Source organism: Myotis daubentonii, chromosome 15, assembly GCF_963259705.1.
Source record: "Myotis daubentonii chromosome 15, mMyoDau2.1, whole genome shotgun sequence".
Classification (NCBI taxonomy): Eukaryota; Metazoa; Chordata; class Mammalia; order Chiroptera; family Vespertilionidae; genus Myotis; species Myotis daubentonii.
In genome coordinates, this window is record NC_081854.1 from 18,889,072 (window position 1) to 18,913,239 (window position 24,168).

A 24,168-nucleotide genomic window follows, 5' to 3' on the forward strand; every position below is an offset into this window, starting at 1 on the left:
AAGATTATGCTATATAGTCACTCCTCAGGCTGGTACCATGTTGGTAGAGCAACAATTGATACACCAAGGTTTCAGGTTTGATCTCTGGCCAAGGCACATGCAAAAATCAACAAACAAATGCACAAATAAGTGGGGGGGAAAACTAAAGTTTGTCTCTCTCTTTCTAAAAATCAATCAATAATTTTTAACAAAACACAGTTATATAGTTATAGTAGAGGACTTTAACACCCCACTGACATCAAAGCACAGATCTTCCAGACAGAGAATCAATAAGGAAACAGCAGCCTTAAATAACACACCAGACCAGATAATTTTAATTGCTATTTTTAGAGCATCTCACCCCGATGGATAGTGGTAGTGATTGCACAACAATGTGAATGCACTTAATGCCACTTAAAAGTTAAAATGGTAAATTTTATGTATAGTTTTTGACATAAAAAATGAGCACAAAAAACAACCTTGTGCAAGGTCACAGTGAATGCCAGACCCAGGGTCGGAAACTGAGCTCTTAACCACTTTGCCATTCTGTTTACTGTGATGTCTCCTGATTGACATTCTGCCCCTGTGACTTCTGTCCATTTATCACACCATTGGTACAGCAATCCTCCCAGGGAGACGTAGGATGGGGCGAGGGGTCACTTACATTGTACATCTCGCCTGAGGGGCTCACTTTTGCCGGAACTGACTGGGTTGAAGTCCTTACACTGATAACCCCCAGCGTCCTCCCTCGTGACGGGGTCTATGGTGAGGGTGCTGTTGCCCTGGGACAGCTTCGTCCTGTCCGTGAGCAGGAGACTCTGGTTCTTGAAGAGCCACCGGATGGAGATCCCCGTGTTATTGGTGAGACAGGTCAGGACCACGGCGTTCTTATCCTCTGTGACTGTGGCATTGCTGGCTCGGAGGGCGGGCTTTCCCACGGGCTCTGTGGAGAACAGAGGAGGTGAATGACTGAGAGTGGGCTCTTTCCTCAGAGATGTCAGCCACTCACAGTCCATAGCAAAGGTCACCAGAGGAGGACTCTGACCTCTGCAGGGTGAGGAACTTTGTTCAGGTGACAGTCTGTAAGGAGAGGGCTATACCTCCCCTCTGCCCTCCAGATCACCTCAGGATGACCCCTGACCTATCTCCCTAGACATCTATAGTTTAGCACCAAAAACCTCTTATAAGACCATGTGTCCAGTATCCTCATCATCAGGTAGCAATTTTCCACCCATTGACTTTTTAAAAATAGATGTTTTTACTGATTTCAGAGAGAAAGGGATTGGAGGAGAGAGAGAGAGATAGAAACATCATGATGAGAGAGAATCATTGATTGGCCGCCTCCCTCACACCCCCTACTTGGGATAAAGCCCTAGAATTTGTCCTGACTGAGAATCGAACCATGACCCCTGGTTCACAGGTCAATGGTTGGAGCTCAACCACTGAGCCACATCAGCTGGGCTCCACTCTTTGACTTTCTGTAACTCTTTCCCAGACCTTTCTGTGACTTTCTAAATAATCACACCCCCTCTCTGGTATGGTGGCTACACACAGAGATAGAAAGGCATTTCCTTTTTGTTAAATAATTTATTACAGATTGAGAATGGCCCAGCCAGGACCTTAGGAACTGGAGAAATTTCAATCTAAAGGATTTCTCAGTATGAATAGGACTTTCACTTCCGGGTCTGTGTATTGAATATCACAGAGAAGGGAATCCCTAGAGAGAATCAGTCACTGTTTGAACAAAAGGCGGGTACTACAAACTGTGGCACTGCACCTTCTGTCCCATGAAGGGACTTCATGGATGAGTCTACCTACTTGTCAGGTATGCACCACCGCTCACTGCTCTCCTCAGCAATGTCTCATACACTCGTGTCACACAGTGTTGTACAGCTGGTGACTTCAGAGCCAGGACACAGCTCAGAGGAGTCTCCCCTGTGGCTCACTCTCTCCCCATTTCCATGTAGCCTGTTCTGAGAGAGGCCATGGTGTCCGTGGGTAACTCAAAATGACCAGGGGTGCAGTGAGCATAATAAGGCCCTTGGAGTGGAGGAGAGGCCTTGGCATGACTCACATTAGTCAGTCACAATCTGTGTGATTCTGATTGCGTGACTGTATCTTCCTGTAACTCAGTTTTCCCTGAATGAAACAGGATAAATGGTCTCAGGTTTGCCATGTTGCCTGTGAAATAATCTTAAATCTTTCATAATTTCCTAACCTAAATCTTGGAATAGAGGGGCTGCCCAAGTTAACAGCCTCTGTTAGTATTTGTGTCAGTGAGAGAGGATGCCGTGGGCAGATCCCTGGTGGACTAGGCGCTTCGAGGAACATCTTCTCTTTTTCTCTTTAGGGAGACTCTTCCTCATCCTTCCTATGTCCCCCAGAGCAGTTGGCTAATGGCCTGGGGACCTTGTCCACATACTCCCCACGCATGGTCTCAGGTGAAGGAGCAGGCTCCATCCCTCCCCAGATGTAGCTCCTGAGGCTAAGCCGTGGCTGGTGAGCACCTCAGGAGTTTTGTGACTTGGGCACCTGGGAAATTGTTGCTGCCAGTCAGCCCTGCCCACAGATCAAACTCAAATGCCCAGAGTCTCCTCAGGTTCCCTGGAGTCAGTAGCCCTGGGACAGAGGTCTAGGGTGGGGCTGTCTGGGTTGAAGTTTTCTTTGAGGATCCTAGGGGTCCCCCAAGCCAGGCCCTGCATGAGCCCTGCAGGGTTGTTCTCTGGGTCATGGTTGGGAGGGGCCTAGGGGCCTGGACTAGACTAGACTCCCTCTACTGAGTCACTCCCCTCAGACTGGCCCTTCTCTCTGTGGAGAATGTCTGCAGGGCTGGAAGGGAACTCTGATCTTAGGAAGTTTGTCTCCACTGTGTGTGCCCTGCACTAAATGCCCAAACTCAACCTGGAATGTGAGGCAGAAGGGGATGGAGGTGTTGGGGTCCAACCCCAGCAGGTCCAGGGATTCCCCAAGGTGTGGATGGATTTCTTGTATCCAAAATGCTGCATCACTAGATCCAAAGCCTCCGGCCCCTCTGGCTTCCTGGGTAACAGCTGTCCCTATTTTATGTATTGGTAACAGGAGTAATTGGGCAATTCTCTGGTTGGGCTGAATCTGTATAGTTGTGGTGGATGGGGAAAGTAAAATCTGTATTTCTCCTGTGTAGTCTGCATCAACAACTCCTGGGATGACTAAGAGCCCCTGTAACGAGGTGGAGCTCCGTCCTAATATTAAATGTACAGTTCCCTCAGGCAGCGGCCCGGACACACCTAAGGACTCCCAGAGGGCAGGTCCAACTCTGGAGGCCAACAGGCCTTTCAATGGGAAGGCAAGTAAAAGCTCAGCTTGTCCCCTCTGGCCAAGGAGTTTCCCCATCTGTGCCAGTGAGAGTGGTTTTGGAGATTTTTTCCCCTTGCAGACTCTTCTTCCCTTTGTTTCCACCTGTTTCATTTCCGATGCTTCTCTTCTCCAAGGTCTGGCTGGAATCGGCTGGACTCTGGTCCCCAGGATTCATGTAGGATTTCTCTATGATGACCAAAGCCTCTTCTATGTAGTTCTGCATCGCAGACACGGCGGCACAGATGGCCTGGCTGCCAAACCCGTGGGTCATCAGGCTGAAGTGAGACAGGCAGTTCTGAATGTTTGCCTCTAAGACCGGGGCCGGCTGGTTGTTCCCATTGGGCGTTCGGTCTTGGTGGAGGAGGACCGTGAATTCTTGACACACTTGCTGTGCGGCCAGCAGCATGTTCTTCCTCGTTGCTGTCTCATTCCGTCCTCCAAGATGAGGTCTAGTTAGATACTCGGCCACCGGCTTACTAGGAAACTCAGCCTCACAGACATGCGCGAAGTCCCGAGCCAAGTGAACGGCCTCCCCTTCTACTAAGGACGTCAGGAGGGTGACGCGTGCAGCCTTCCGTCTGCCGGCTGGAAGGTTCAGCCCAAACTTGTGCAGCTTCTCCCGCAAGGACCGGCATCCATCTTTAGACTTGGCTCTTCTGAGAACACCTCCCAGTATTGAGGCATTTAAGCACTCAGGCGGGGACAATCGCCTCTGGACTTCGGCAACTGTCACTTTGTATTTCGACGTGGAGCTCAGGAGGGACAATCTTCCAGGGACGGAGCAGAAGACCTCACTGGGGTTCATCACAGCCCCCACCAGCTCCTTCTGACAGGGGAGACTCAAGGGATTCTTGGTCATTGAAATGGGACCTTTGAGAATCCCAGTCTGATCATGCAGAAGCAGGTGCTGCTCATCCACCCTCTGCACCTCGTCCATCGGTTGCCCCATGTCATGAAGGCCCAGGTTCTCCGCCCGCCCTGCTGTGTCCAGGGCGTGCGCAGGGGGCAGCAGCAGATCCGAACGCTGGAAGCCATCCCTGCGGGCGCTCAGAGCACCGCCATCCAGCCCGGAGAGATGGGGTAGCAGGCCGGCCTGGCGCCCGTGGTGCGAGGGCAAGCCAGCAGCCTCCTGGCTCTGGCCGCTGGGCCAGGCCTGTGGCTGACTGCCGGCGGGCGCCGGCTGGTGCAGGGGGTTGATGGCAGCGTTCGCTTCTCCCAGATGCGAGTAGGGGCCTGCCAACTGGGAATAAGTCAGCGGCTGGTAGGGAGGTGGAAAGTAGGGTGGTGGCTGGTATTCGGCAACTCCGGTATGAGAGAGGGGCAGCGCGGGGCTATAGAGATGTTGCCCGGCCGAGGAGAGGTGGGGGAGACGCGGGTTCCCATTGCTGCTCCCGTCCTGGCAATCCTGGGGCAGCCCGTCCTCGAAGCCCAGCGGCGAACCTCTGGGTGCTCCACCACCCGAGGCTCTCTAAAGCGCGAAGTCCGAGTTCCCGGCCCCAGAGGAAGGCGGCACGCAGCACACTTGGTGCAGGGCACTCTCACTTGCTTGCTCGCACATGTTCGCGTGGACTGTTCAGCCGCCAGATGTTGGGGTCCAGCCCCAGCAGGTCCAGGGGTTCCCAAAGGTCTGGACAGAGTTGTCGAAGAAGGAAAGCCACGGAGACAGCGTTCAGTTGATCAGCATAGCCAGGTTCTCCAGCCAGGTTCTGGTTTGGATCTCCAGCCAAGTTCTAGTTTGGATCTCCAGCCAAGTTCTGGTTTTTATTGTCTTGTTACATCTGTATTTATACCAGCTGATTTTAATCCTGTCAATTTCTATTGCAAAGGTTAGGGCGTTTCTTATCTCCATTCCAGGGAGTAAAGATTATGTAGCTTAAGCGTGATTGTTTGTAGTTAAAGTGATTAACTACCCGCCTGGCACTTAGTTAAGGGGTTTTATCCCCTCCCTAACTTCAGGGAAAAATCCCCACCTGGGGAAACAACCTTTCCCGGAGAGGTGACCTTGGTTAAAACACGGCGCTAAGGTGAGCAAACATATTAAGAACAGTATGTTATATACGCCAGGTCCCTTGAAACATATGCTGTGCAGATGTTTCTTTCCTGCAGTGACTGTGTCAAGCAGCAAGGATGGACCGGCTTCCGGCATGGAGGCAGAGTGAGCCCAGGGCTGTCAGTCCTGTGTGTGAAGTAGAATATACCCCACCCGACACCCAGAGGATAGAGAGCAATCACTCACGGTATACACCGAGCTGTCCAATTACTTGTATGCTCTGAATATCTTTGTCTATGGCTTGTAGGGTGTAGTATCCTGTGACCTGCTGGGTGACTTTCTGGAACAGCAGGGATCCATTGGGGGTACATCTTCTCTCAATCAGTGTATTGAGGCCCGAGGGTAACTGCTTGAGTGCCTGCTGTATATGATACAATTTGAAGGTTGCTGTCCACCCTTTCCCCTTTGTACCAGATACAGAGCAATAGATCCCCAGGCAGGCTGTGGGCACGGAGAAGCACATCCTTCCCTTCGGCAGCATTGGGCGGCACTGATTCAATAGTGAGCTGGGCAGTGGTGGGCAGGCTCCAGAAGGTTACGAGTGAGGCTAGGAGGGAAGAGGGAAATTGAGCAATATTTGGAGCTATGTATTCGGATAGAAGATGATTCTTTGGGTTCTGAGCAGGTCTATTCATCTTTCAGTCTTGGGGTGTGTGTGTGTGTGTGTGTATGTGTGTGTGAGTACCCTATGGTCAAGTTCAGTAGCATGGCTACCAATACTTTAGCACCTCCGACCCTATTTCCTGTTTGAAAAATCCCAGGTGTCAGCCTAGCTCCTGGCACCCTGAGGTCAGAAATGTTCACAATCACTGCCCAGACCCCTGTTGACAGTCAGAGGCATCCTAGGTGGTCACTGAAGACGCTGTGTCTCCACTTTCTGACCTGTCCCTGTTCTGTTCTCCTCGTGACACTTGTGGGTCCCTGACCTCACATCTAGATCTTTCCTTGTCTGTCTCCTCTCCATAGAAGGTGAGCTCCATGGGGGAAAGGGCTTGTCTGATCTGTTGTACCACCAGGGCCTGCAGCAGGCTGAAGTGCCTGTGGGTGAATGAATGAGTACCTGGGTCCTGCACCCCCTGGGGTGTTTGTGCCCATTTCTGAGGTTGGTGGTTAAGACAATGCTTAGTGCCCCTGGTTAAGTCTTTCTTGTGTCACCCTGACACAAATTGATATTAATATAATCAGTTTTCAGACATTATTTCAGTGATGAATAACTTGAAAAACTTACCATAATCAAGGTTTTCTTGCCCCTCACCACCTCCAGATCATGGATTGTCCTGCTGCTGAGCTCCCTCCTCCTCCCCACTCTGCTCCTCTGGGCTTTCCCCTCAGGTCCAAAGAGAAGCCCTCGGTCCCCTCTCAGAGCGCTATGTTCCCCAGGAGACCCTGAGCCACTCTCTGTCTCCCCTTTTCCTGTCCACCCCCAGGGATTGTCCCCTCCTTCCCCTTCAGCAGGAGCACCTGCGGGGGAACGCACCCTCTGTGTGCAGGGACTGAGGGGGACTCCATGGTGTCTGCAGTCTGTTGTGTCCCTCCCTCTGTGAGGAGAGCTTGAGGTCCAGAAGCACTCACAGGCACTGCTCTCCCTACTGGTGGGACCTGCTGAGCCTCCTCTAGGGACAAGCTCACTTCCCTGGTCTCATGGGCATAGGGCAGGGTCTGTGCCCAGGCCGGCCCATTTGAAATGAATAAAACTGAAAAAAAGAAAAAAGAAACTAAAAAAAAAAAAAAAAAAGACCGTACCCTTTTATGTAATGATGTTTACTTTGAATTTATATTAGTTCACACAAACACTCCATCCATGCTTTTGTTCCGGCCCTCCGGTCCAGTTTAAGAACCCATTGTGGCCCTGAGTCAGAAAGTTTGCCCACCCCTGGCCCAGGACCCTCCCTCATCCTCCCCTCCTTTCCACCTCCCCTCTCTCACCTTCCTGGTTATCTTCCATCGAAATCTCAGATCCTGGGAATTGCTGAGGCCTCTGTTTCTTCAGTGATTCTCCCCCACCCCCACCCCCACCCCCATAGGCGAATTACCTTTTGAGATAAGCTTGAGTCTTGGATGTGGAGGTGGGGGTGGGGGTGGGGGAAATTCCCTAGAGCTCAAGTTGAGAGCACAGTAGCTCCCCCTGGGGCCTCTCTTATCCTTCTGGCCTTATGTTTCAGAGCAGGAGCTCTGAGGTGACATGAAGAACTCTTATCACAGGGATGTCACCTCTTTGTGCTTGGGATCACCTGTGGACGGTGGTAAAGATGGTGATGCCTACAGGACACTGTAGAAATGCTGCTTATCAGCTGCCCAGCTACTGTGGATGCCCGCCAGGCCGAGACCCTGTGAACTGGGGGTGGGGCAGCCCCGCCCCTCTCCTGTGCACAGGAGTGTCTGCAGATCCTGTAAAGGCAGATTCTGAGAGCCCTGGCTGGGGAGCTCAGGTGGTTAGAGCTTCCTCCTGATAAGCCAAGGTTGCCTGTTTGATCCCAGGTCGAGCAGCTGCAACGATCAACCAATAAATGAATAAATAAGTGGAATAACAAATCGACGTTTCCCTCACCCTCTCTTCCTCTCTCTCTAACAATCAATTAAAAAACATAAAATTAAAAAAGCCAAAGCCAAATGCAGATTCTGACTCAGTAGGTGTGCAGTGGACCAGAGACTCTGCATCTAACAAGCTCTCAGGGGAGGTGGGTCTTACTGGCCTGTGGAGCCCATTGTCTTTCTTTTTGTCATTTATCACATATTTATTCAGCTTATTCTGCTCTCCCAGGCAGTATAGCTGGGCATACAGCAGTCCACAAAACACAGAAGTGAAAATCCAATGCTTATTAATAAATCCATGCTAGTGTTTCACTTGCCATTTTTTGAAAACATCTAAATTTGTTTGTTTAAAAATTGTGAGAGCATCAGAGCACAATTGCAATAGCAAGGCTGATGGAGAACCTTTCACCTGAGAGGATGACCCCCTCATCCCAGAACTGGCCTCTGCTGGGTCCTGGTCTTGGGTCTGTCTGCACCACTCAGATGGCCCCTCTGCTCCCCTAACCTCGGGATTTTTTCCATTTGTTACCCTCAACCCAGCTGGGCACTGGGACTTCTGTGTTCTCAAATGCTCTGCGAAGGTTGGATTTCCTCCCACCAGAGAGGCCACAGAGAGGACTCTGGGGTGAGAAGGGGACAAGCTGGGTGATGACTGAAAGGGGGCCTACCTTCTATCTCCAGATGCCAGCAGCCAGGCCCCTACTTCCTGGCCTGGGTGTCTCAGAAGGACCTGCAGTTCCTGGGTGTGAAGGGAGAGGTGTCCAGCATGTCCTGGGAATAAAGGTGTTGGTGGAAGTTCATGTGGCTGTGGGCTCCCTCATCCACAGGGGACAATTTCAGGGAGACCTCTCTCTGTGTCTGTTGGCTGAGACTGTCCATGTGCAAATGGGGAGGTGGGGAAGTGAATCTTTCTGGGAAGTGTGCTCCCCTGGGAGAAGGCAGGAAGGAGGGGGCAGGCAGGGAGATCGCAAATCTTTTGATAGGAACGATTCTCTCCAGTGTGCCCAGGAGGAGAGTTCATATCCAAAGGGGTCCTGTCTGGCCTCGTCCTGGGTTCACACAGAGGCCTTGGGCCTCCAGCTTCTACAGATGGGCGAGGAGCCCTGTAGTGAGCACTACCTCCTCGATGGCTGAGGCAGGAACCTGGGAGTGCTCGGTTCACAGATCTAGAAGAGGCTGCAGCAGCTGAGGTCTCAGCTGGGGTTGGTGTGATGCAGACACAGGCCACAGGTGTGTGTGTGATGCCCTTGGGGTGGCAAAGGTGGGGGCTGAAGTGTTGAGGAGGGTGGGAGGGCAGGGCTGGGAGGTGCTGTAGCTGGGACTGGATGGAGATAACAAGCGGCTTCCAATCTTCTTTTGAGGGGCCCTAAATTAGATTCTATATGGGAGGAGCTGAGTGTGCAGAGGAAGTAGAGTGCAGGATGCTGGGGACTGAGATCTCATGATTCCAAACACACTCCTTTCCTTGGAGGGCTGCACAGGAGAAGGACAGGAGTCTGGGAGGTAGGCAGGCCTGTCAGTGGGAGCTGGTGAGGGGCCTGTGGTGGTCAGTGGCCCCTGGTGGTGAGATGGTGAGATGCAGGCCCAGCAGGTGGAAGCAGCTGGGACTGGAGTCTCCAGAGGTGCCTGGCAGGGCTGGACCTTTGGGTGGTGGTGGGGGGACAGGGCAGGTGGGTGTCCTTAGCAGAAAATGGTCCCCACTTGTGACCCCTACTGCAGACTCAGGTCAGGCCCGAGGCCCTGGAGTTGAGTCCTCAACCAGCTGAGGATTGGGGCCCGGGCTGGTATGGTCCCACAGCAGTTTTGGTGTCATCCTCCCTACTGGGGTGAAGGCTTCTGCTCGGAGACCCCTCAGGGCACAAGGAAAGGACTTCCCCCGTTTCTCATCTGGGGTTTCATCGCCAATGGCCTCTGAAGAAGAGCGGTTCCTGGTCAAACCTTGGTCTTCCGAGTGCTCAGCGCAGTCTCCCTGGAGCTGAGGTCTGGGTGCTCCTCTGAGGGTGGAGGCCCTACTGATCTGGGTGCCTGTCCCGAGGACAGGGAAGGGCCCTTCTGCGCTCAGAAGAGCCAGTTTGAGGTTCCACACTCCCCTCTTGGTGTGGCACAGACCAAACACTCTGTGTCTAGTAACCCTCCCAGCATTGGAGAATAGGGCTGGGTTGTGGGATTAGAGCCGTGCATTGGAAAATAACTCCAAGCCTAGGTGGGTGCCACATGCCTGGAATGGCAGGCACAGGACCCTCACTTCTGCTGTTGACCTTGACCTGGAGGAGCAGGTCAAGGGGTGGGTGCCTTGGTGCGTGTATTTGGCTTCCAGAAAGTCCCAAGGGTTTGGATGAGGCCCGAGTGAGGTGGGCAGGGTTCTGGTGACTGTGGGCCGGTGCTTGGCAGACACAGAGACATCAGGGTTCAGCAGAACCCCAAGAACATGGTTGCAGGTAGTTGGCTCTGGGAGGTGGGTCCAGAGCTGCCTCTAGTCTTGTGTTTGATATTTAAAAGGAGAAATGGTCATGTGGATGTGGTCTAAGCAAGTCTCCCACAATCTCACTGCAGGTGCTCCCTGAGCAGGTGCTCCAGGATGCTGGGAAGACATATGGACTGAAAGGCAATCCTTTCTACATGGTGACATGAAGATAATGCACTGGAATCCGCTTTTAAGGACAAAGAAACAACTTTATTTTACCAGTAACTGTGATGGATATACTTCTAGGTCATTATTAATGTTTTTTAGGCAGTTGTGCTCTTAAGGAAATGGTTAAAGCCACCTTCATGTTTTATCTGAAAATGTTGATTTTATGTAGACACTCCTATGATTTTAAGCTTTCAAAGGTTAAGCTAGACCATCTTCTGTGAACAGTAAAGCAAGTTCTCTGCCCATTTCTGTTACTCATCCTTGTACACAGAGAGTCACACGTTTCCTAAGGGCCTGAAAGCAGCTGACCCCCATAGGAAGAGGAAAGTGTCCAAATGATGGCAGTCAAGGGGGAGGTCTGCTCGGGGTGGCGAGGGAGGTTCTCTCAGGACCCGAGGAGCAGGTGGTGTCGGGCTCTGCCATCAGCTTCAGATCAGGACCCAGGAGGTGGGAGGGTGAGGACCTCCCTGACCCTTCCCACCCTCCTCAGGACACCATGCTGGGCTGTCTGTGGTGGGACTCAGCCCCCCCTCCCCCTCCCTGCAGTGCAGAATAGGGACCCAGAGCCCCGTCATGTAGAGTGGACCATGAGGAGACCAGGTGAGGGAGGGCAGGTGGACGTGAGGAGAGAGCCTTATTCCTGGAGGTGGGAGCTGTGAGATGAGGGCCAGCAGGAGGCACACAGCCTGCTTAGCGCCTGCAGCTGAGTCAGTGTGCCAGAGCGTTTCCCCTGCAGAATCCAGCCTTTTCCCTGCGAATATTCCATTACCTCCCCTTCAGGGCTCCCAGCTGAGGCCTCAGTGCTTCCCCACTCAGTCCTGCATCAGCTGTTTGTCCCCCTCACCCTCGGGCAGCTCTGTCTGCCCAACTACCCCGTCCCCCCAGGGCTGCAGAATGGTCATTGCTGTCCCTGACCCCACCAGTGTGGAGGCCCAGTCCTGCCTCCCTGGTCAGCTGTGGGACCAGGCTCTCAGGCTCCATGTCCTGATTACCATCACCTGCCAGGAGGTGGCAGCAGCTGAACAAGGAGAGATGCAGGGACAATTGTTATCACCCTGTGTGTCTGCAAGTGGACATGTGGGGCAGGAACCCAGGGAATGATGGAACTTCCTGCTAGTTTAGATGTCAGGAGTGTAGGCCTTGGCAATTTAACAGAGAATGCATGGCTACTTTCTTGTTTTGGAGGACATGCCTTTGAGTTTGGAATTACATGCTTCTCTTGGTTGTCACCATTAACCTCCATCCCACCCACGGCAAATTCAGCACCTGGTTCAGAGTTGGTGTTGGGATGAGGCAGGGACAGCTAGTCCCGGGGGCCTATCTGTATTCATTGGGCTGCAAAGAGATGTGTTCTGTGTTGGGAATAGTGCTCCTTCCTGGACAGCAGTGCCCAGCTCCCTGGTCTCCTCCCCACTCCCTGCCTACCCTGCCCCTTCCCATCCCCATCTCAGCCCTCAGTAGATTCTGAGCTATCTGCCCCAGCCAATCATGTGGGCCATTCATCTGTTTGCTCCTGTTGACTGCCTGGTGCTGTCCATGACAATGAAGGTTCCCTGAGTGTTGTGTGTGTGTGTGTGTGTGTGCATATGTGTGTTTGCGTGATGTACCTCTGTACACCTGTGACTCTCAAGGTAAGTGGATTTGAGAGCCATTCAATAAATATTTATTTTAAATGCAAGGTTTCATGGTTAGGTCTTCTATATCTATTTAACAAAGGCTCATGTTGTAGAAGGAATGACTTTTTTGCCTTCTACATTAGAATGACACACCCACCCCTATGCAAATTAGCCGCCATCTTGTTGCTTCAGGGTGGGGGTCCCCACTGGGATGCCTGGCCAGTTTGGGTGAGGGGATGATGGCTGTTTTCAGGCTGGCGGGCAACTGAGGCTCCCAACCTCTCCTTTTTTTCTTTTTTTTTAAATTCTGGGGTTTATTTACCTTCTATGGCTGTCACTGGAGCTGAGAGCTGGCTTTAGCTCTGAGGCTCGGCTCCAGCTCTGAGACCTCCGCTGCTGAAAGCAGGGATCTGGGTTTGTTTGGGTTCTATAATTGAAACACTGTTGCAATCCTGCTGGCTGAAGCCCGGCTGGCTGAAAGCAGGTTTCTGGGGAATGCTTAGCTTCTATATTTGCAACATTGTTTCTTAGAGTTGCAGCTCAGAGGCCAGTAGTGGCAGGCAGGGAACCTTGGCTTCCTCCATCACTGGAGCAAGCAAGCCTCCTATTCACTTCAGCTGCCTGGCTGCCAGCCGCCATCTTGGTTGGCAGTTAATTTGCATATATCCTGCTGATTAACCAATGGGAAGGGTGTTGGGGTTATGGTCAATTTGCATGTTTCTCTTTTATTAGATAGGCTAGGCCCGGTGCATAAAATTCATGCACGGGGGGAGGGGTGTCCCTCAGCCCAGCCTGTACCCTCTCCAATCTGGGACCCCGGTGTGATCGGTCCTAAATGGGCAGTTGGACATCCCTCTCACAATCCAGGACTGCTGGCTCCCAACCACTCACCTGCCTGCCTGCCTGCCTGCCTGCCTGATAGCCCCTAACTGCTTCTGCCTAACAGACTGATCAATGCCTAACTGCTCCCCTGCTGGCCCAATTGCCCCCAACTGCCCTCCCCTGCCAACCTGGTCACCCCTAACTGCCCTCCCCTGCAGGCCTGGTCCCCCCAACTGCCCTCCTCTGCAAAGCTGGTTCCCCCGCAACTGCCCTTCCCTGCAGGCCTTGTCCCCCCAACTGCCCTCCACTGCAGGCCTGATCACCCCCAACTGCCCTCCCCTACAGGCCTGGTCTCCCTAACTGCCCTCTCCTACAAGGCTGGTCCCCCCCCCCCAACTTCCCTCCCCTGCCGGCCATCTTGTGGTGGCCATCTTGTGTCCACAATGGGGCAGCCATATTTGACCACATGGGGTGGCCATTTGTGTGTTGGAGTGATGGTCAATTTGCATATCACCTCTTTATTATATAGGATATAGATTGTATTGTGCATTCACCAGCCAAAGTCAAGTTTCTTTCTGTCACCATTTATCCCCCTTTTACCCTCTTCTGCCTTCCCCTACCCATCTTTCCCTTTGGTAATAATCATCATACTGATTTCTGTAAATGTTTGTTTTGGAGTGAGTTTTTTGTTGTTGTTTTGCTTAATCTCTGCATCTTTTTCACCCAGCCCTCAGTCCCCTTTCTCTGTATCTATGAGTTGTTTCTGTTTTGTTTGGAGGGTTTTTTGTTCATTAGATTCCACAGATACGTGGAACTTGTCTTTCTCTGGTGGCTTATTTCACTTAACATATAATCTCCAGGTCCATCCATGCTATTGTAAAATAGCTGAGTAGTATTTCATTTTTAATAGCTGAGTAGTATTTCACTGTAAATGTACCACAGCTTTTTAAATATATATATATTTAATTGATCTCAGAGAGAAATAGAAATATCAATAATGGGAGAGAATCATTGATTGGCTTCTGCTGCCTCCTGCACACCTCACACTGGGGATTGAGCCCACAACCCGGGCATATGCTCTGACCTAGAATTGACATGCAACCACTGAGCCACACCAGCTGGGCTGTACCACAGCTTTTTTATCCATTCATCTATTGATGGGCACTTGGACTGCTTCCAAATCTTGGCTATTGTAAATAATGCTGCAAGGAACATAGGGTTGCATAAATTCTTTCGAATTAGTGTTTTGGGTTTCTTTGGATACATTATCAGAAGTGGAATTAGTGGGCTAAACAGCAGTTCCATTTTTAACTTTTGAGGGACTTTTAAACTGTTTCCCACAGTGACTGCGCCAATCTGTATTCCCACCAACAGTACACAGGTTTCCCTTTTCTCCATGTTCTCACCAACACTTGTTGGTTGTTGACTTATTGATATAGTCATTCTGACAGGTGTGAAGAAATATCTCATTGTGGTTTTAATTTGCATCTCTCTGATGATTAGTAACATTGAGCATTTTTCCATATATTGATTGGCCACCTGTATGTCCTCTCTGGAGTAGTATCTATTCAGGTCCTTTGCCCGTTTTTAAATTGGGCTGTTTTGGAGGGGGCGGGGGTTGGTGAAGAACACGTTCTGATGAATGTGTCAGACACGTGCCCCAGGGACTCAGCTCCTCCATACTTAAGTCATAGTGGGACCCGGCCATGCCACGGCTGGAGAGGGACATAGAGAGTGACCTGAGCAGGTCGGGCAGGGACCAGTCAGCATGCAGGGCCAGGCTGGGGCAAAGTCACCTCCCCTTGCCAGTGTCCTCAAGACATACTCTGGGAGGGGAGACCTGTCAGGACCCCAGATGGATCTCATGCAGCCACTTCCCTCAGAGCTCACTGTCCCCATCACCTTCGAGACTGAGGGGGCAACTTTCTCTGACCTCCCTCACCCCTCTCTTTGCTCCTGTCCATTCCTCACACCAGGTCCTGCACTGTCCCCAGGCTTTTCTCCACCCTACTGAGCACCTTCCACAGCCACTTCCCTACATCAGAACCTCCCAACCTCCTGCTGCCGCCCCAAGACCCCTCCTTAGAGATGTGGTTGGGTTGCTGGTCCTCTCTGGGGAGGCTTGAGTGAGAGCTCAGTCACCAGTCATCTGCCTGGATGGGAACATTGGGTGCTCCTCTCCAGGGGACCTCAGCCCTGTCTCTTTTCTGGATGAGGCCCCTCAGCTTTCCAGAGTGGACAGGGACCCACCCTGTGCTCAGACTGGCAATGCTGAGGAGGGCCAGTTATACCCTGCAGGCAGGTGTGGACAGAGGGGATGGAGCTCACTAGGATGACTGAGTTGTGAGAAGAGCTGAGGCCTGGGGAGTAGAGAGGTCAGTACCACTGGTGAGTCCCATAGGCACTGGATGTTGTATTCTAGCTTAGGGTGCCTCCAGAAGTTGTGCAATCTTTGCTCACCTGTGCACAGCTGTCCACATGGAGTCAGGAAGAGGGTAGGGGCAGCTTCCTTCCAAGTGGGGTTCAGGGATGTGCAGTTCCCTGAGCCCCTGAATAAGATCCTAGAAGGAGAGCCTCCTGGGCCCTGAGAGGTTCAGGGGAAAGACAAGGACAAGCGCCCACATGGCCAATCTCTGCAGGGATGTCTGGGTGTCCAGGATCCCTGTTGCTTAGTGAGGTGAAAGCCATTCCCTAGAGACTGAGGATTGGGATTTCTGCCCAGGAAGGCAAAGCCTGCAAGAGCTGGAATAGGCATGGAGGGTGTGAGATGGCCCATGACTTTGGGGTTCACCTCTAGCATGAGTCCACCTGGGCTGCTATCCCCTTTGAGCAGATGTGCCAGGATGCATCTTTCTGGCAATGGTGAGACCTCATGTGGAGAGAGATCTTGTCCTGCATGGGTTCCTCTATCACTGAGTCTCAGCCCAGGTGGTCCCTGTCCCTACAGAAGAACCGTGTCCCTGATTCACACATTGCTATTTAGGAGACACCTCTCAGGTAGGCTGATGTGTGGTGGGGTCTGTAGATGAGGGTGGAACCTGCCTGGAGACTGTTCCTTCACTCCAGGCTTCACCTTGTCCCAGGGCCTCAGTGTGAGACCTAGGTTCTCTGATTCCTTCTCCCACCTCTGAGAAGGATGATGTGGACAAACTGCTTTGTGTTGAGTGCATTTCATCTCGATCTTACCTCCTGTCTATTCCCATTGTCCATGTCAGAGTCCAGGCACCATCCACATGACCCCATGCAAGAGGGACAGAGCTCAGATTCCTGTGAGCTAATCACATGCTCCCACTGGTCATTTCACAGCCACTGCCCATCCTCTGAGGAACTCGGTGTTGCCTCCACTGTGGAGATGGTGCAACTGAGACCAACCAGAAGTGGTTTCTGGTGTGGAATGTGATCTTGAGTCAACAATATTGACAATGTCAGTTCACAGTTTTAAGCATTTATTGACTCAATGCAAGTCTTCTAAGGACTTTCCACCTTTGTCATTGACTATTCACAAGGAACCTATTTAGAAAGTGCATCATGGCCATAATTTTCAGATAAGAAAAAATTTATCAGTAGTTGAGCATCAACCTATGAACCAGGAGATCACAGTTCAATTCCCAGTCAGGACACATGCCCAGGTTGGGGGCTCAATCCCCAGTGTGGGGTGTGCAGGAGGCAGCCGATCAGTGATTTTCTCTCTCATTGTTGATGTTTCTATCTCTCTATCCCTCTCCCTTCCTCCCTGAAATCAATAAAAATACATTTTTTAAAAAGAAAAAAATTATTCAGAACTTAATAGCATAGAGAGGGGAGGAGGGTTACCCATAATACACATCCAGCCTGAGGGGCTCACTTTTGCTGGAACTGACGGGGTTGAAGACCTCACACTGATAACCCCCAGCGTCCTCCCTCCTGACGGGGTCTATGGTGAGGACGCTGTTGTCCTGGGACAGCTTCATCCTGCCCGTGAGCAGGAGACTCTGGTTCTTGAAGAGCCACCGGATGGAGATCCCCCTGTCATTGGTGAGGCAGGTCAGGACCACGGCATCCTTGTGCTCTGTGACTGTGGCATTGCTGGCTCGGATGGAGGGCTTTCCCACTGGCTCTGTGGAGAAACAGAAAAAGGTGACTGACTTAGAGTGTACTCCTTCCTCAGAGATCTCAGCTACTCACAGGGCCACAGTGATCTCTATAAAGGTCACCAGAAGATGGCCCCAACCTCTGCAGGATGAGTATTTTGTTCAGGTGACAATGTGGAAGAGGGGGCTGCACCTCTTCTCTGACCCCAGATCACCCCAGGATGATGCCTAACCTGTCCCCATGGACATCTTTATATCAACACCAGGAACACCTTTTCAGCTCATGTCTCCTACAACCTCATTCTCACATGGAATTTTTTCTGAGCAGGGCAAGCAGGGGCCAGTCAGCATGCAGGGTCAGGCTGTGTCCTGCAACCTCATCCCATGTGTCCTGCAACTTTATTCTCCTGTGGAATTTATTTTTACAACCATTTTGACCCTTTTGTAAAACTTTCTTTGATTTCAAAGATCAGCCCCTGCTCCTCATGTAAACTTCATGCATGTTGGGGAAGGGAGGTTTACCACCTCTGTCGATTTCTGGGGTCAGGGAAACTTTACAGAAAGTGGGAAGGCATTTACCTCTTGTTAAATAATTTATTAGGCAATAAAAACAGCCCAACCCAGTTTTCATGACCTTGGACCTGGAGAGGTTCCATCTAAAGGATTTATTTCTCAATCTGAACAGGACTTTACTTCCTGGTCTGTGATTGGATATTGCCATGAAGGACATCTCTAGAGAGAAGAGGTTTTAACAAAAGGCAGAGACTGTAGGAATAGAAGAAAATTATTTGATATGCTAAAGCCACACATGAAAGCTCACAGCCACACAACTCTCTGTGGAGAAACTCGGAAAACATTACTAAGATCATGAACAAGACAAAGATACTGCTTTCACCATTCCTGCTCGCTACAGTACTGGAAGTTTGGCTGGAGCAATCAGACAAGAAGATGGAATAAAAGACATAAAAATTGGAAAGGAAGAAGAAAAATTACGTCTTTTAACAGATGACATAATTTTAGATGTAGAAAACCCTAAATATTCCACATATAGGGGGGGAAAGGACCTGTTAGAACAAATGAATTCAGTGAAGTTGCGGGTGACAAAAATCAACACTCAGCATCATTTCTATTTCTTTACAACAACAATGAACAATCCCAAAATGAAATCAAGAAAACAGTTCCATTTACAATCGCATCAGAAATAATAGAATACTTAGGAATAAACTTAACCAATACATGGGAGATGTACCGTATACATGGAAAACTACCAAACATATTTGAGAGGAAACAAATAAATGGAAAGACATCCACGTTCATGAATTGGAAGACCCCTCCCCAACAACTACCTACATATTAGATGTAATCCCAATCAAAACCCAATGACTTTTTTTTTTGGAAGAAATAGAAAAATCCTTCCTAGAATTCATATAGAATTTTAAGGGTCCCCAACTGGTTGCAACAATCTTTCTTTAAAAAGAAGGATAAAATTGGAAGTCTCATACTTCCTGATTTCAAAACCGACTAAAGAGTTATAGTAACCAAAACAGTGTGTCACTGGCATAAAGTCAGACATATAGTCCATGTAATAATACAATGGGGACCCAGAAATAAAACCTCCATTATGTGATCAAATGATTTCAATAAAGGAACCAAGGCCATTCGATGGGAAAAGGAGAGTCTTTTAACAAATGGTGGTGAACAACTTTATCCACACGCAAATGAATGAAGTGGACCATTGTCTTACACTGTAAACAAGAATTAATTCAAAATGGATTTAGCCGAAACTGGTTTGGCTCAGTGGATAGAGCGTCGCCCTGTGGACTGAAAGGTCCCAGGTTCGATTCCGGTCAAGGGCATGTACCTGGGTTGCGGGCACATGACCAGTGGGAGATGTGCAGGAGGCAGCTAATCAATGTTTCTCTCTCATCGATGTTTCTAACTCTCTATCTCTCTCCCTTCCTCTCTGTAAAAAAATCAATAAAATATATTTTAAAAAAATGGATTTGGGGGAAACCAAGATGGCGGCCCTCGAACAACCACTTCAGAGATATAACTAAAGGACAGAACAGACAGCATCCAGAACCACAGGAAGGCTGGCTGAGTGGAAATTCTACAACTAGGAGGAAAGAGAATATCATACCCAGACTCAGAGGAGGCGCAGTGCTGAAGTGAAATACTGAGGTGCGGAGTGCGCGCGAGGAGTGGGCTGGCGGCGGAGGACGAGGTTGTTGTTTTCAATCGGGAGGGAGTTTCAGACTCTGAGCTCCAGATCCGGGCGAGTCTCTGGGGACCCAGACTCAAACGGGAGAAGCGGGACTGTCTGGCTTCAGTCGGAACTTGAAGGCAGCTTTCTCTCCGAGGTTTGCAGCCATTGCTGGGACTCTGAGAGGCAGAGCCCCTGGGGAAGGAACTGAGAGCAGCCATAACTGCTCGCTCCGCCCGCCTGTAGATCCCCGGGGACCTGCCCCGCCCAAGCCCGGCGCAGAACCATTTGCCGGATAGCCTCAGGCAAAGGCTAGATTAGCACCGCCCTAGAGATCCAGCACAGAAGCTCTCCCACTGCAGACACAGCAGACTCTCATAGCCAGTTAGCCCGGAAGTCAAATCACCCCCGGTATTGCCGACATCAATCAAGGCTTAAAGGCAATAAGACTTCGCACAAAGACCACTTGGGGGTGTACCAAGAAAGCATAAAAAATGCGGAGACAAAGAAACAGGACAAAACTGTCAATGGAGGATATTGAGTTCAGAACCACACTTTTAAGGTCTCTTAAGAACTGTCTAGAAGCCGCCGATAAATGTAGTGAGATCCTCAAGAAATCTAATGAGACCCTCGATGTTGTGATAAAGAACCAACTAGAAATTAAGCATACACTGACTGAAATAAAGAATATTATACAGACACCCAACAGCAGACCAGAGGAGCGCAAGAATCAAGTCAAAGATTCGAAATGCGAAGAAGCAAAAAACACCCAACCGGAAAAGCAAAATGAAAAAAGAATCCGAAAATACGAAGATAGTGTAAGGAGCCTCTGGGACAGCTTCAAGCACACCAACATCAGAATTATAGGGGTGCCAGAAGATGAGAGAGAGCAAGATATTGAAAACCTATTTGAAGAAATAATGACAGAAAACTTCCCCCACCCGGTGAAAGAAATAGACTTACAGGTCCAGGAAGTGCAGAGAACCCCAAACAAAAGGAATCCAAAGAGGACCACACCAAGACACATCATAATTAAAATGCCAAGAGCAAAAGACAAAGAGAGAATCTTAAAAGCAGCAAGAGAAAGAAACCCAGTTACCTACAAGGGAATACCCATACAACTGTCAGCTGATTTCTCAACAGAAACTTTGCAGGCCAGAAGGGAATGGCAAGAAATATTCAAAGTGATGAATACCAAGAACCTACAACCAAGATTACTTTATCCAGCAAAGCTATCATTCAGAACGGAAGGTCAGATAAAGAGCTTCACAGATAAGGAAAAGCTAAAGGAGTTCATCACCACCAAACCAGCATTATATGAAATGCTGAAAGGTATCCTTTAAGAAGAGGAAGAAGAAAAAGGTAAAGATAAAAATTATGAACAACAAATATGCATCTATCAACAAGTGAATCTAAGAATCAAGTGAATAAATAATCTGGTGATCATAATAGAATCAGGGACATAGAAAGGGAATGGACTGACTATTCTTGGGGGGGGAAAGGGGTGTGGGAGATGCGAAAAGAGACTGGACAATAATTGTGCACCTATGGATGAGGACAGTGGGTGGGATGTGAGGGCGGAGGGTGGGGTGGGAGCTGGGAGGATGGGGGGGAAAAAAGAGGAACAAATGTAATAATCTGAACAATAAAGATTCAATTAAAAAAATAAAAAATAAAAATAAAATGGATTTAATTCTAAAGGTGGGACCTAAAACTATAAAACCCAGAAGAAAATATAGGGGGAAGCTTGATCACATTGGATTTGGCAATGACTTCTTGAATATGACACTAAGAACACATGCAAAAAAATAACCTAATAAACTGGACTTTATAAAAATGAAAAACTGTTCATCAAAGGACACAATCAACAGAGTGAAAGGTGGCCTGTGGAATGGGAGAAAATACTTTGCAAATCATATACAGTAGGTCCTCGGGTTACATCGGAGATGCGTTCCTACAGCGTGACGTAACGCGATTTTCGCTGTAAGTCGGAACCCAACTACATAAGCACCTACATCACTCACGTGGAGCACATACACAGCAGTAATGAAGTAAAACAGTAAAAAAAAATTTATAAGAAAGATAACAATTCCTGATCTTTACCTGTGCTAAATAAATAATAAAAAACATAAAGCATATATGTACATACGTTGAAATGACAGAACTTCTTAAATATATAAATAAATATATAAAAATTTTTATGAGATGGTGATGTAACCACGAATGACATTCGTCGAGTCTGACGTAACCCAAGGACTATCTGTATAGGATGAGGGGTTAATGTCCAGAATATATAAAGATCTCCTACAAAAAAAAAAAAAAAAAGATCTACAACTCAACAACAACAAAACGAAATAACCAGGGTTGAAAAATGGGCAAAACACTTGAATAGACATTTCTCCAGAGAAGACATACAACTGGCCAATAAGCCCAGGAAAAGACGCTCAACATCACTATCACTAGGAAAACACAAATCAAAACTCTTGGGGTTGAAGTTGTTGGTAGTGATGTTGGGTGTGGGTAACTCTGCTGTTCAGGTAACAAAGAGATCACTGCTCTGTGTGGCACCTTTGTTTCCTCCAAAGGCATCAGAGCTGGACCTCTCCACTCTCAGCCGCTTAAGTCTTCATAAGAGTAAAGCGGGGGTGGGGTGGGGTGGGGGTGGGGGACAAAGCAGGCCAGTATGTCACAAGATAAACACATGGGGATCTGAGTGCTCAGAGAATGTAAGGCCTCCAACTCTATATCTGAGAAAAAGTACAGACTTTCTTTTTTTTTCTTTCTTTCTTTTTCTTAATTAAATCTTTATTGTTCAGATTATTATATTTGTTCCTCTTTTTTCCCCCCATAACTCCCCTCCTCCCAGTTCCCGCCCCACCATCCGCCCTCACTCCCCACCCACTGTCCTCATCCATAGGTGCACGATTTTTGTCCAGTCTCTTCCCGCATCTCCCACACCCCTTTCCCCCGCAAGAATAGTCAGTCCATTCCCTTTCTATGTCCCTGATTCTATTATGATCACCAGATTATTTATTCACTTGATTCTTAGATTCACTTGTTGATAGATGCATGTTTGTTGTTCATAATTTGTATCTTTACCTTAGAAAAAGTACAGACTTTCTCAGGTGTCAATTAACTATCATTGATCATGGAAAGACACAGGATGGGGAGCTAGAGACCACCCTGCACTTCTCCTGGTTCTTTACTGACCAGCTGACTGCCTGGCTGACCAGGGGCCATTTCTTCTAGCTGCTCAGACCTCCATCACCCAGCTGAAGTGTGTTTCTATGAGGCACAATTTCCCAGGGCATCCTAGAGACTGGGGTTGGAGCAGAAATAACACAGGGAAAACAAGAGCAAGCTGGTGGTCAGTTGACTACTCAGGCCCCGAGGCCAAGAGCTGGGTTAGGCCTTCCCAGGTGAGTGTGACTGACATGAGCCAGTGAGCCAATAAATGACAGAGCAGAGTCCAATGAATGAGCTAGAAAAGAGTGAAGGGACAGGCAGGATCTGATTGTGGCAGCAGAACCATATGCTCTGCCCTTGGTCATTAAAGTCATTCTCCCTCTGCTGAGGGCAGGGGAGGACTTGTGCAGATGCAGATGCAGAAGGGGTGATGGACAGCAAGAGGGGAGCATGGACTTACTGACATTCTGGCCCTTGTGGACCATTTGTGTTTGGTGGTTATCAGAGAAACTTGAAAGGAATTTAAAATATTTCATATGTGAAAAGTATTATTAATACATAAGAGCCAAAGACCAATAGCAGGAAAGACTATTTTCTCTCTCTCTCTCTCTCTCTCTCTCTCTCTCTCTCTCTCTCTCTCTCTCTCTCTCTCTCTTTTCTCCCTTCATTTTGTTGTTGTTAATCCTCACCCGAGGATATTTTTCCCATTGATTTTTAGAGCGAGTAGAAGGGAGGGAGAGAGACAGAGAGAGAGAAACATCAATGCGAGAGAGACAGATCGATTGGTTACCTCCTGCACGCGCCCCAACTGGGGCCAGGGATCGGACCTGCAACCAAGGAACATGCCCTGTCCATTGGCTTGAGCAAAACCACAAGCCAATGCTCTGTCCACTGAGTTAAAAACCAGCCAGGGCAGGAAGGATTATTTCTCTAGAGAGCAACAAAGGGCCTGAGACGGGGTCTCAACCCCTGGATGGACAGGGAACCTGTCCCATGTGACCAGAATTCCAAGGATTTGGCAGTCAGGTTCCAGTCTCTGAAGAGATTTGGAATCATTCACTCATTCGTTCACCATTTATTTCTTCCTAATTCATCAAAAGCAAGTGGGTGTTTGTTACCCGTTGGTCCCTGGACTGGTTGCAGGTATAGAGTGAGAAGTGAGCAAGCAAAGTCCTTTCCTTTACTAGGTGTACCAGTTAATAATGCGGATTTTTTTCAATAGATGAAGTTACACCTATGTTGATATATATGCGATTTGATATGTATGCTATTTTGTTGTATTGACAAGCTTCAAAACTTCATATGTCAAATTTGCTAATATTTTTACACTTAAAACAGCATAGATATTTTTACACTTAAAAATGTTGAATTTCGAGATTTCCCCGGGGGCAGCAGGACAGGAGGGAGCACTGTCCAAGGCTGTGCTGAGGGAGGGGGCCTCGGGGCTGCGGATCCAGCTTCACCCGACAGCTTTAGTCTCCAAGGGCGCGACCATTTCTCACCTGCCCTGCCCTCAGGCGGGGGCTGAACCCCGTTCCAGCGAGGGAACTGCGCCGCCCCGAGCCTTCCTTAATTCACGAAACCGGCTTACGCCACTGACGCCGCGCGCTCCCCCGGGCGGGGAGGAGGGCGGAGTACACCTTCGGCGTAAGGAGGGCGTGGAGGGTTCCCGCCATTGGCGGCAGTTAGGGAGTTCACGCAGCGCCCTGACGTAGGGACGCGTCGGTGGGAGGGAAGGTTCT

At 49.4% G+C, this 24,168-nt stretch overlaps 3 protein-coding genes and 1 pseudogene across 4 annotated transcripts in view; all 4 read right to left on the reverse strand.

Moving 5' to 3' along the window:
• The window catches only part of LOC132217181 (ER membrane protein complex subunit 2-like), a 5,964-nt pseudogene extending 4,828 nt beyond the window's left edge, over positions 1 to 1,136 (reverse strand).
• LOC132216850 (carcinoembryonic antigen-related cell adhesion molecule 1-like) overlaps positions 1 to 7,014 on the reverse strand; it is a 38,077-nt gene extending 31,063 nt beyond the window's left edge. Inside the window, exon 1 of the mRNA XM_059666469.1 lies at positions 6,827 to 7,014. Coding sequence (XP_059522452.1) covers positions 6,827 to 6,874 — 48 coding nt within the window. The 5' untranslated portion in view covers positions 6,875 to 7,014. The remainder of the gene's footprint in view (positions 1 to 6,826) is intronic.
• LOC132216848 (carcinoembryonic antigen-related cell adhesion molecule 21-like) overlaps positions 1 to 24,168 on the reverse strand; it is a 169,395-nt gene that overhangs the window by 131,593 nt on the left and 13,634 nt on the right. The window lies entirely within an intron of this gene.
• Positions 3,252 to 4,873, reverse strand: LOC132216846 (transcription factor AP-2 gamma-like). The gene is given in 1 exon segment (XM_059666461.1): positions 3,252 to 4,873. A coding segment is annotated over 1 exon segment (1,557 nt). The 3' UTR covers positions 3,252 to 3,316.